Raw genomic sequence first — 13,255 nt, 5'->3', positions numbered from 1 at the left:
TGTTTTGATGAAACTCGTACTCTTGAAAGAATAAGCAATCAATAGATCTATTTTTAAAACTGACTGCTGGTCATATTTGAATTAAAAACCATTAATCCATGTTGAAATATTCTATTATTTATAAATATAAAACAACGAAAAAGTTAAAAATTAATTACAATTTCCACTTCAAAGGGGTAGAAAGAAATATAATAAATAATATTTAAAAATTTTGAGTCCTCAAATTGTACACAATTTAAATAGTAAATTTCATGCTGAGAAACAATGAGTTTCATTTTTTCTTCAGTCTATTTTATCTACACTCACTGAGTATCTGCTCACATTTACTTATTGCATCACACTGCCTCTCGTATTTGAATTTCAGTAAGTCATAGTCTCTTCTTAATTTCAAGAATTCATCGAGAAGACGTTCATATTTTTCCTCAATGGATAGATTACAATCTAAATTAAAATTAAATGGGGAGGAACACCTTTCAACTTTTATATCTTCAGGTGCTATTAAACTATCTTGGTGTTTTTGCCGTTTTGGGCGAATATAATCTGGACTGTATTCATTTCTATATTCTATATTATTCCTACCCAAGCATTCCACTGAAGATTCTATAATACCATTGTGTCTATCACCAAGTTCATTTTCTTCCTTGACAGTAACGGTAGAAGTAATAACAAAAGGTGCATTGTTTAGTTCACAATGAAATTCTCCTGGTGAGCATGGTTCATCTTTAACTATACTTAAATCTAAATTTTTCTCACTTCGAAACAAGCCTTGCTTTCGACTGGGCGATATTTTTGATGATTCTCTTGTGATAGATGAAACATCCACATTATTTTCATTTGAATATTCTGGTAATTGTTCTAATTTCAACCTTCTGCCCAACTGCTGTGTGGGAACTGCAGTTTTTTTCAATACACGTTTCAACTGGGTTGGATTTTCTGAAAAATTCAATGAATCGATATTAGAAATAACATTTAAAAGTTGAAGTAAACTTCTTTCAAAGGATAAATAAAGAAACAAGTTTCAACGGTGCTCAGTAAAAGCATGGTAGAATGTATAATAAGGAGGAACAATATTATACAGCACTTTTTATCAATCTCTCCAGAACAACTTGGTTGTAAACACATAAATAAAAGTTCAGCTGAATAGGAGTTAAAATTATAATTGGTTGATTTATATTACTATTCGAAGTACTATTCGAAACAACACAACTTTGAACACGGTAATATCCACTTCCCGTTCAAAAATTCCATATTAGTGTTATTCTCAAACACAGAAATCTTGGAGAAGAGTTTTACTATTTAATTACTGAAGAATCTTATTTATTCGTGCTTGAACATAACGTCAAACAATTGTTCAATGAAAATCTAATTTTACCATCGTTTTCTGGGTGAATTTGTCGCAACGTTTCATAGTCAGATTCTCTGAAATGTTCAGAACAAATGAAACTCGCATTAGTGGGTTCCCAATCCGTTCTTCCAGTAGCCTCAATCCATTTTCTCCTCAAGTGAGGCTCCTTTGGAAATGAATGATAGGTAATCACAGTAAGAGTGCAACTTTTTTCGTCGATCACGCATAAATTCCTCGTCTTTTCATAAGTATTTGAACATGTTGCAACGTAACATTTTCTTGCCATCATACAACAAACAATTTTGATGGATATAAAAGAACCATTTGTTAATAAAATTAAATAAAGCAATTCCCGCTGAACAAAACGTCGGAATAAACTAACCTAACAATTTTTGTTTGTCTCATAGACTTATAATAACATTATAGTCTATGGTTTGTCTGTTCGTTTGGTTGAGTTCCGAAAATCGTTGATCACAGACTCAGATCAATAAAAAATTATTGATCTGAGATCACAGAGAAAAGAGTAAAATCGTTGATTGAAGTAATTCAATTCGTATTGTGCGTAATTCTTGTTATTCTGTATATCAAAATACTCCTTCAGACTAGGATACTTTGAATTTTACTTTAAGCTGAAATATTCTGAGGAAACCAAACTTTCTATTATTTTTGCGCCAACAAAATATAGCCCTTTCTTATACACTTTACTTTCGAGAAATATGGAGACCGAAATATTCAGATTCATGGTTTAAATGCGTCAGAAGTTGAGTAAACAAATGGAAAAATCTGTTCGATCATTTTGGAGTTATAAGGAAATGATCTTTTTCAACCAAAAGTTTTTTTGAAACCCAATAAGTATAGTCGTAAAGTATCAATACGAAAACTTGTGCTGAAGTTCGTGTGGCTCGTACTATTTAAAACCCAAAAAGATACTCAGATTTGTTACAAAGCTTCAAAATATTATTTTAGAGTCAATATCAAGTTTTCAACATGATCGAAGTTGTGTTTTTGGAAAGTTTGGGAAAATACTTTGATGGATGACCGCTCTGCTCAGGAATTTGAACAAGCGCGCAAAAAGTATTCTACTCTGTCGTTACTATAGCCAGTAGAAATCGTGTTCCTCTAAAACTGAATTATTTGTTGTTTGGTTTTTTGAAAATAGTATTAGTTGGCCAACTAATACTTCAATCAATGGTAACACTTTGGGACATAAAATTCCCCTGTGTCTACGCCACTGCATACACACACAAAAGACCCCTACCAAGTGGGGCCAGTAAATATTAAGTTTGGATCGCATACTTCAGAGCAAGGCATCACTGTTTTCTTATCAACAAGTTTATATTGGATATTGTTGTTGAAAGAATATAAGTATCGTTTGATATTGACAGGATGCAAGTCGCAACTAGATCATTCAATAGTAGATTGAAAAATTTTCGGTTTATTTCTAATTTGTCGGTTTCGGAAAAACTATTGAGATCGGGAGTGCTATCAATAAAAGATGAGGTACGCAGAGCTCTACAGAGAAATGATCCTATCGTAGCCTTGGAATCCACTATCATCACGCACGGTCTTCCCTACCCTGATAATGTCAAGTGTGCCATGGACGTAGAGAATGAAATTCGCCAGAAGGTATGAATATGAAATATTGACTTAGTGTTTTATGCTTGGAGAGCATTTAGTTTTTACAAAATAGTGCGGCAAAATGACCGTTACATATTGGTGGTACTCAAAAAAGATACTACCTCCATGCTCATCAAGGGGAAGTTTTAAGTCAAAGACAACAAGCCCCTCTTAAATTTTCCAGTTCTTTTCAGAAAAAAAGCTAAAAAAGATCCTTCCAGAAGTACTGAAACTCTGGAATTGAATGGGTCAGATTATTGGGTTTAGCGCTCAGTTACTGCAAAGTTGCATGATGAAAATCTGACCTCACCGCGATGAAGAGTCTCTTCGAAGAGACAATTGTTGATTACGATTCGAAAATTGTAACTTAAGATTTTATGAGATCGAATAAATTTATAGAGTTTAGAGAGTAAGAGAATGGAATTTATTATCCACGTAAATACAAATAATTTGCAAACTCCAACATTAAAATTGAAATCGTGTTTGAGAAAAACAAATTCAGTGAACTGTCCGAATCCAAATCTGACGTAGTTGATTTGAAATATACGGGGGATATATTGAAAAATTCTTAGCCTACTATAGAACCCGAGATAGAACCAAACAAAATTTCGATGTCAAAATATTTTATTATTCAACATATTCTCCTCTTACTTGGATACATTTATTACAGCGAACCTGCAACGTCTCTAGAACTTAAAAAAAAATGTTTCTTCTTGCTCTGCAAACCAGACCTCCACAGCTCTTATTACCTCCTCGTTGGAAGAAAATTTGCGACCTTTTAAACTGTTTTTCAGTTGAGGAAAGAGATGATAGTCGGATGCAGCCAAATCTGGTGAATAAGGGGGTGTTCTAGTAATTCAAACCCCCCAAATCACGAATTTTTTGCATGGCAACATGAGATTTGTGTGCAGGGGCGTTGTCCTGCAAAAAGCGTTGTCCTGGATAGCTTTCCGCGTCTTTTCTCTTTAATTTTTTCCCGTAAAGTGGTCAGTAATGTCGAATAGTAATCTCCAGTTATTGTTCTACCCTTATCCAAAAAATCAATCATGATTACTTCATGGCAACCCCAAAAAACTGAAGCAAGAACTTCTCCAGCAGATTTTTGGACACGAAACTTCTTAGGTCTTGGAGAACCAGAGTGTCGCCATTCCATCGATTGTTGCTTTGTTTCTGGATCGTAGAAATGTCAACTCAAGTCTCATCCATAGTAACAATTCGGTTTAAGAAATCTACATCGTTTTCAAATCAAGTACAGGTCGAAGGATCGAACGCGATGCTTCTATCCTTGCACGCTTTTGGTCAGCATTCAAACATTTGGGGATCCATTTTGCAGCAATTTTTCTCATATCCAAATTGACGTGAACTATATGATGAACGCATTCGTATGAAATATTCAGTGCTTCAGATATCCGTTTTAGCCCAATTCGACGGTCGGATAAAATCATGTCATGAACTGCATCGATATTTTCGGGGACTGACACAGAAACTGGCCTTCCCGATCGGTCATCTTTAATGGAAAATTTACCGCTTTTGAAGCTTGCAGTCCAATTTTTCACGGTCGCATACGAAGAACATTGATCACCAAGGGTATTAAGCATATCTTCGTAAATCTGCTTACCTCTTAACCCTTTTAAATACAGGTACTTAATGATGGCTTAATTTATTGCGTAACTCTGGTTTACTTTTTTGACCTCAAACTTCACACTGACTGAAATAACTTCTAATGAGTTATTTATTGTTAGTTGCTATGGTAACGCAATATCTTTTTTATGCATGTAACTGGTCTAGGCTAACTAGATATCAATAGATCCTCGTATATATGGAAAACATCAGATGAATAATTCGATTTGAAGATAAGGAAGTTTTAAAGCCTTCGTGGGTTACCTATGTATTTCTTACCCTTCTGCTTCGAATATGTATGCGGATATATGATAAATTATGCAAACATTGATGATTGTTGGTTGGTTCAGGGTTGTAGGTATGAAGGGTAGCTACCCTCCATAGTTGTAGGTATAGGACATAGGGCTTTATCTCACCCAAAACCCCTAATTGTATATATAATATTTAGTCATTTGAATACTCAAAGCCAAAACCCATATTTTATTCATGAGATTCACAATCATGTGCTTCGCAAAGCACGATTATATGTTGAGGAAATAGCTGTGTCATCAGGGATACACAATTCTCATGGATCCGTTCACTTCAGAAGGTTCATCTCTCTACTCTCATACACCCATTAAGCGCTACTTGAAATTAAGGGTTGAAACAGCGGCCTAAGAAGAGATCTGCACTGTTATGTATCATTTGATTTATTTGTTACATCGTCTCACCATAAAATGGTGTTGTACGAAAAATTGGAATCATTTTGAACACATGTTGATTAATAGTATTAATACGGTCCTTTTCATATACATCCGAAGGAAGTGCAGAAAATTCAAGGGGGGAGGGAGGGGGTACATGAACTAATATGAAGTAACTGTTGTAATTATGAAATAGGTCTAGATAAAAACGAAAGCTTCACTTTATATACTAACAATAGATCAGGTAGGACGAAAATCTGCCAATTTTACGAATAGGTTCATTACTTCTCCATTAGCTTTTTTTTCTGCATATTATACCATACAACAATTCGAATGATAATTTCATTATGATATAAAAATATAACCTAAATACTAGGCACCAGCAAAGATTCTCCGCCAAATAGATCACCAAGCAGCTCTATACAGATTTTGCTCTTTCACAGGGTGCAATTCCAGCAACCATTTCTATTCTGGATGGGGTCATAAAAGCAGGTCTAGAATATGAGGAGATGGAGTATATCGGAAATGTGGAAAAAAGCAGCCCAGTTAAGACATCCAGGCGTGATTTTCCATACGTTCTAAGCAAAAATTTAAATGGAGGTACTACAGTCAGCGGCACTTTAATCGTTGCGGATGCTTTGGGTATTTCAGTATTCGCTACAGGTGGTGAGTGAGCTTTCTTTATAGTTGGGGAGCCGAAGAGGGAAATTCGGGATTAACTCGAGCGTGTCAGATTAATACTAGGAGAGATACCTTGGAACCAGTAGAGTACCTCTACCAAAAATTAGACCTATATATAGGGGGAATTGTCTAGGACAGCCTGTCAGAATCGTAAAAAAAAACGATCATTGTACATACTCAGATTAAGATATATGTGGTTAATTACATGTTGAAAAGTATATATTCTCTCAATCTGACAATTTAAGCGTGAAGAAAATGAGTGGGATGGCGCCAAAGTTGCAAAAAAAAAACGTCACGTGTACATTCTCGAGCGCGTTGGAGTTTTTTTATTTTGAAGCTAATGATTCAAGAATAACGGAAAAAATATAATCTGACAGTTTCAGCAATCCGAAACAATGAAAATTGGCTATAAAGGTCACAAAAAAAAGTTTTTTCGAATTATCTCCACCCCTGGGCTTCAAATCTTTTCCGCATTCATTATGAAAGTTGTAGAGCATAGCATTTCCTACAAATTTTGTCTCAAGCAATTTTTTCTACGTTCGAACGTTTTTGTGATATATGGCGATTAATGTACATTAGACTGGGTTTCTATATTGACCTTGGCCTTTTGTATGTGTGGCTAAGCTCCTCGCCCTTACCGCCCTCTAACTCGAAAATGGTTAAGAGTAGGCAAAATTGCTTAAGACGGAATTTGTATAGAATTTTATTATCTACAACTTTCATGAAGAATACAAAAACGATTAGAAGTACAGGCAAGAAGATATTCGAAAAAAAAGCATTTTCATCATCTTCAAAGTGTCAGATTAAGAAAACCCCTCCTGATTAGTGTCAGATTAATTGGTCAACACGTCTACACCACCAAGATTAACCATCTGTATGAAAATCTGACACGCTCGAGTATGATGTACAAGTAACGATTTTTTTTTACATTTTCAAAGGACCACTGTGACCTTGTGTCACGTCCAAATTGTCAGTCCCTTGAAAAGTAGCTTCCTTTGGGTCCGATTAACATATCCTCCAAAAATCTGACACGCTGGAACAAATTTTTTTTTACCATTTTCAACTCTTCCGTACGGCCAGCCCTACCGCGCAAACTGTCAGATAAGCATGAATTTATTATTATCAGAGACACGTAGGGCATATACAATATCTTAATCTGACACGCTCGAGTATGTACACTTGACGATATTTTTTTTTCTTTGAGAACCTGCATACGCTTTCCCCACCGCTGAAAGTGCATACTTCATAGAATTTTTTTTTCTTTCTACCATCTAATCTTCAAAATCGACTAGGCCTCCACGACAATCGGCCTTTAATATACAGAATATGCTATTTATGAGGATGATATAACCAGAAAATCCCATATTTCACATAATATCACGCATTTCATTCCCTTGACTGCTCCATACAGCTCAAAATGTCCTTATATTAGCACAGTTGTCAAACGACAAGGCGCTCCGGCAGTTTTGAAAACGAAGATTTTCCCATTTTATCCGATTGCTCTTTTTGTCTTTCACGTGCACGGCCCAGTTTTCCCGACGAATGAAATGTGAGCGAACTTCTATTATCCTTCTTCAAATAGAATAACCGGGTTGGCAGATCCCCAGCTGAAGGGCTCAAAGCTCATTTCTCGCGAAAATTTATTTCGGTATCGCTTTTGCAGGAATCGGCGGGGTGCACAGGGAGGGCGAGACGACATTCGATATCTCTGCTGATCTCACCGAACTGGGAAAATCTCAAGTGGCCGTCGTTTCCAGTGGAGTCAAGTCCATTCTAGACATCCCGAAGACCTTGGAGTATTTGGTAAGAGAAACGCGTCCGAAAATACCTGCCCTGTCATCTCGATATGTGTCAATGTCAGCAATCAGGAAGAAAATATTTTATACAGTTGGTTCCGAAAAGTTTTACACCATTTTTATACAGGGTGGTCCAGATCGTAACCAAGAAATTTTAACCACGTATTCTACATCAAAAATAAGCCCTAGTTTGTCATATAAACATATGTCGAGAAATGTTTCCTCTCCGAGATACGGGGTGTTAAAATTATAGAAAAAAAAATGTTTTTTATTAATAACTTTCACACTGCTTGAAATATTTGCATGAAATATGAGACATATATTTTGTGTGTCAAGGAGAACTGTTTGCATAATATCATTTCTTTTCTATTCTACCATGGCGTCCGTACTGCAGCGAGACTGAATATTTTCAGATAAAAAAATGATACGCCACTGGTTTTTCCGACAATGAAAATTACTATTTAAATCCTTATTTAATTTGGAGCAAATTCGGTCTCTTGACTTTTTGCTGTACGAGGCACCGTTTCCGGTTAAAAAAATAAAACACATTCTCATGCATGAAGACTGTAAAGTATGGGAAATGCTATACAGGGTACAAATGAATAGTTGAAGCAAAATGGGTGATTTCTTGTCAGAAATATTGTGAGCCTTTCATATAAAATTTTTTTCTGAAAAGCCTGTATAAAAAAAGGACTCTCGATAAAAATTGGTGCATTGCAGAATGTCTATATTATGTTGAATACAAGGCCCATACATTCGTACCAAAACACTCCCATTTCGAGATTCTTATTGAAATACGAGAATCCAAAGGGAATATGGAGAGACGATAATTATTTTCGGTGGTTAAAATGGGCCTCGCCTTATGATTTCTGCAATTTGCTTTGATCTCCTCATTTAAACCGAAGCGTTCCGCACCGATTCTCAGTGAAGGGAGAAATCGAATATTTCACATCTGATTTAATCTCGTACGAAAAACTTTTTTCAAAGGAAAGTTTCAATTTCAAACAGTTTTCATTTTCGCTTCCCGGTTTTCGGCGACAAGCAGCTTAAATTTCATCATGGGGAAGATTCTTCACAAATTTTATCGATTTAAGTTACGAAATATACCACATTATTATATAAGGCGTTTCCAAGCGCAAGTTTGTACTACAGAAAAATAGGCATACCAATTATTTAGCTGTTGGTGATAATTGCGATTTAGAGAAATTATTCGGTATTTCATTTTCAAAGAAGAGAGAGTTGTAGGACCTAATGACGTTCTTCAATAGCCCAGTTTCTCTTATAGTTTCCCATTCAATTCTTGAGAAAAAAACTCCCTTGCAAAATTTCAATACAGTCGATACTTTTCTCGGAATAAATAAAAACTTACAAGCAGTTCTGATCACTGTTCATTCCATTTGATGGTATAACGGCCGGTTTCATAATCAAACCTAAAGTCGCTTTAACTTAAAAGCTTCCTTTAACCCTACTAAAAATGACATTAAAGGAAGCTTTAAGCTTAAAGTGACTTTAAATTTGATTATGAAACTGGACGTTAGTGTTCCATAGAATGACTACATCCCGCTAAAATACATGCATCAACTCTCTGCCTCATAGACCTTCTTATACTGCTTGTAAGTTTTTATTTATTCCGAGAAAAGTATCGACTGTATCGAAATTTTGCAAGAGACTTTTTTTCTCCAGAATTGCATGGGAAACCATAAGAGAATTTTATTTTTCGAAAATCTATCCCACGAAAACAATTTCTGAAGGAAAATCATAAGGGGTTGTTATTTTCAACCCCTAATAATGAAGTTGTGAAATGTAAAAAAATTGTGTGAGTAACATCTACTTAGAGCTTCATACTACGTGTAGTTTTAAGACTCAGTGTTTTTTAGAACCCGTAAAAAAAATTAAAAACTCTCAACTCGTCATCGTCTTTCAAAGGCTGTATCTTGGAATGGAGGCCGATTTCGAAATTTTTTTATAGGAACTACCCCTGCTTATTTTAATCGAGGAATCATCTCCCTAAGACACCCTGAAAGTTAGGACGTTCTATTCGAGAAAACAACATTTGGCTCGAATTCCGTTGTAATCAGAAGAACCAACGAGGCGAGAATGTTTCAGTTGAATAGATCACGTTCATATTCATTATAATTCACGGAACTTATCTAGTATCACTTCTCGTGAAACACCCTGTATTTCAAGAGAGAAATCACAGTAAGAAAACTGTCGTTTCGATTTAAATTGAAGATTATAGGCACATTTGATACAATTTTCAATTTCAGTAAGAATTTTTCACTTCATACAACTCAGGTGATTTTCTCTAATCTTTCTTTATTTCAAGGAAACGCAAGGCGTGTTCGTCGCAACCTATGGCACTAATCAAGAATTTCCGGCATTTTACAGCCGCAGAAGCGGCTCTATGGCACCTTACAGGGTTTCGAACCCCAATGAAGCCGCCAAGATAATTCTATCCAGTAAAATAATGAACTTGCACTCGGGAATGCTTTTCGCTGTGCCTGTTCCGGAAGAGCAGGCGTTTGACGAAGAAGAAATCCACAAGGTCATCCAGGAAGCCCTGGAAGAGGCCAAGAAAAAGGAAATTCGTGGGAAACAAATCACGCCTTATCTCTTGAGGAAAATTTGGGAAATGACCCAGGGGAAATCATTGCACACTAGTATCCTTTATCGATTCCCAGCTCTGGTCTCGTGTTCATATAATGTGTTCCGAATATCGCATTTCTAATGACTTGAGGCTGACGGGAAAATTGTGTCATAAATAATACATCAGAAATAACCACGGTGTATTTCACGAAAATTCGAAAACCTAGTGAGGAGAGTGAATCAATGTTTATACAATACATAAACAACATTTTTTATTCACAAGATGATTCTTCATCGTTTAATTGATGTTAAATTACATATTTACGACATCCACTGAAAATGTATGACTTTTAAAAAAAGATGAAGTAGGTTCTTACCAAATTATTTCCTGATAATAAAAGCAAAACATACATAGTATAAAAAGGAAGAGAACAAACAAAGAAGCAGAATTAAATGGTGTCATGAAATCTGAATTAGAAACTCTTCTGTCGTTTCATTTGAAAAAATAAATGAGAATGGGGGAAAGTAAGCCGACTGTTGGGAGAAGTATCTTCCTGTAGGATCAAAACACCCCAGCGATAAAATTACGGGAGCCCCTAATTGATAATAAAGCTCACCTGAATTTTGTAGTACTCCATGTTATCATTATTTATGAGGGGCCCTAAGATGGATGCATAGAGATGACGATGAATTCTCATGATCATGTAGAAATGTAATGAATCCGGATGGCTTGAGATATAGTGGGCGAAGAAGGAAGATTAATTTCAGTGTTCCTCTGTTGTATGACGCTCCAGAATGACGTGCTAATAAATTATAAGGGTGGGTAATTTGAATTTACTTGATGTAGATTTGTGGGAAATCTCATTCCACAACTTGACGAATGAATGGTAGTCGTTTCTGTTCCTGAATGGTATTGCAGCATTCAACATCAAGTGGAAAATTGCTGATTAAGATTTATAGAATATAAGATTGGCATTCTGAAATAGTTAAAACTACAAATATCCCTGTTTTTTATGAGACAAGATACGTAGGCTGAAGTGAAAGTACAATTCTTAATTTTAATTTTTCAATAAAATACTTGTGCCACTTGTGGTCTTCTGGATGATTATTCTATTCTGAAGTCTTACCATTGAATATTTGAGTAATACTCAATAGTATTTTCGAGAAAAATTACTAACGATTATCTATTAAAATCATCCCAATTCAAAGAGAGTTTTCATTATCCTGGAAAAGATATTGCTTTGATAAGAAACAATGCAAGGGTTGCTGCTGAGATAGCAGTCCAACTAAAAAATCTTGAGAATGGAGCAGATTCACAAATAGGAAGAAAGGATAATCCTGATGGCATTGTAAGTAAATTTTTTATTTGTATTGACATGATTAATCTTGTGTGCTTACCTTTTCAGAGATTCTATGCACCCATTCGTGTTGTGCAATATTTTACCTGAAGTAAAATATTTTTAGTCTTTAAATAATCATTCATATATGTTTCACCACATAAATTTCATTGACTGTACGGAGAAGAGAATGAAAACCTCAAAGGAATATAGTTTCAGAGACAATTCTTTAGACTGCATATATTTCCGCATTTTCTATTTTCGGAAGTTATTCACGATAACTGAAAAGATTAAAACTTCATTTTCAATTATCCTAATGTGAATCAATTTCCAAACAGTGCCATTAATCGTAAAAATCGCTGCAACATTCACCATCTATTGGGCACTCAATGCCATTCTGATACAAACGAAATCCATTTATATTTCCATTTCAATAGATGGAGCAATTATTTCTTCCCATTTGCTCTTCCGATTGGCCGCAGTCGTTCAATTGGTGGAACTTTTTTGTGTTATGGTTCAGGTCGAGGAACTAGGGGGGTGAGCTCAGGAAAAAAAATTGATTATTCACGGAAGGAAGATGAATTATTCATCGCGTAGCTTTCCGAAGTTTCATTAATTGCTTCAACTTCTGTAAACTGTTCAATAGGGGTGTCCAACCGAATCATTAAGTTTTGTAACTCGATGCGGAAGATTAATAAGAACTGGACGGTTTTGCATTGTTTCAATGTAAATATATGAAAAAATTGGGCAATGCTTAAAATATAACAGGAAGAGACCTATGCTCATAGATGAAATCTCCCTAAATATTGAAAAATTTTGTTACCATAAATTTTTTTCAGGTGGTTATTGGAGGATCAAACCTGGATCTTTGCGCCAAACTGCAGCAGGATCAAATTAAGGTATGAACACACTTTTCTAACAATAGATTTTATTAAATAGATATATACATCTTGTACAGGTGATAACATGGAATAGCTCTTTGAACTAAGATACATTCATCTAATGCATTTTCAATATAACAATTCTTAATGAATCGGGAAGCTTAAAATATGTTTTATACTATTGGTCTTCCACTTTCGTCATGTTCATCTTGGTATTTTACTTAATACGAATATTCATAAGGGTATTTTTAAACTAGTTTTTTTGGAGCTTTTGAGCGAATAAGTGCTTGATATCGATGAATATGATAATATCGATAACTGATGGAAGAATGTTTTAGTTTGAACGACTGATAATCGATAAGGTTCATGTGAAATGCTGCATATTCTAAATCAGCAGGTTGGTCAGCTGTGAGTTGTTTATGTATGAAATTTCAGTGAATTCAGAATTTGACACTTATGCCCGGTTTCAATAACCATCATTAGTTTAACGAATGGATAAACTGTTGTTTATCTTTGCTTTATCCTTATTGAAACTGTTCAATCATAGTCTTATAATTTTCTCGTGTAATATCGATCGAAAAATTCACAAACGAGGTTGCAAAAAGATGTTAACGGGAGAACAATACAGTCTACTAAGCACCATCCAGGTGACAGGATGAGATTCGAGATGGTCGATATTCTAACATGTCATTTTCGAACAAGAGCGCTCCGA

At 35.2% G+C, this 13,255-nt stretch overlaps 2 protein-coding genes across 2 annotated transcripts in view; one reads left to right on the top strand and one right to left on the bottom strand.

Annotated features, from left to right (window-relative positions):
• Positions 1-95: 95 nt before the first annotated feature.
• Positions 96-1,749, bottom strand: LOC123311200. Its single transcript, XM_044895025.1, has 2 exons — positions 1,373-1,749; positions 96-933 (listed from the first exon to the last, which is right to left on the bottom strand). Exons 1-2 carry the CDS (start codon positions 1,632-1,634, stop codon positions 293-295), a joined length of 903 nt encoding a protein of 300 aa, XP_044750960.1. The 5' UTR covers positions 1,635-1,749; the 3' UTR covers positions 96-292.
• Positions 1,750-2,631: 882 nt separating this feature from the next.
• Positions 2,632-13,255, top strand: part of LOC123311745 (pseudouridine-metabolizing bifunctional protein C1861.05) — a 159,519-nt gene continuing 148,895 nt past the window's right edge. Inside the window, exons 1-6 of the mRNA XM_044895815.1 lie at positions 2,632-2,971; positions 5,706-5,928; positions 7,607-7,746; positions 10,066-10,399; positions 11,559-11,674; positions 12,502-12,561. Coding sequence (XP_044751750.1) covers positions 2,732-2,971; positions 5,706-5,928; positions 7,607-7,746; positions 10,066-10,399; positions 11,559-11,674; positions 12,502-12,561 — 1,113 coding nt within the window. The 5' untranslated portion in view covers positions 2,632-2,731. The remainder of the gene's footprint in view (positions 2,972-5,705; positions 5,929-7,606; positions 7,747-10,065; positions 10,400-11,558; positions 11,675-12,501; positions 12,562-13,255) is intronic.

Source organism: Coccinella septempunctata, chromosome 4 (assembly GCF_907165205.1).
Source record: "Coccinella septempunctata chromosome 4, icCocSept1.1, whole genome shotgun sequence".
Lineage (NCBI taxonomy): Eukaryota > Metazoa > Arthropoda > Insecta > Coleoptera > Coccinellidae > Coccinella > Coccinella septempunctata.
The sequence above is the reverse complement of the archived record's forward strand: the minus strand, read 5'-3'. Positions and strand labels throughout refer to the sequence as shown.

Coding starts and splice junctions, on each gene's coding strand:
- LOC123311200 (XM_044895025.1), bottom strand. CDS start 1,634: ATGATGGCAAGAAAATGTTACGTTGCAACATGTTCAAATACTTATGAA. Junction 934..1,372: donor AATTCACCCAGAAAACGATG/GTAAAATTAGAT, acceptor TGAATTTTTCAG/AAAATCCAACCCAGTTGAAA.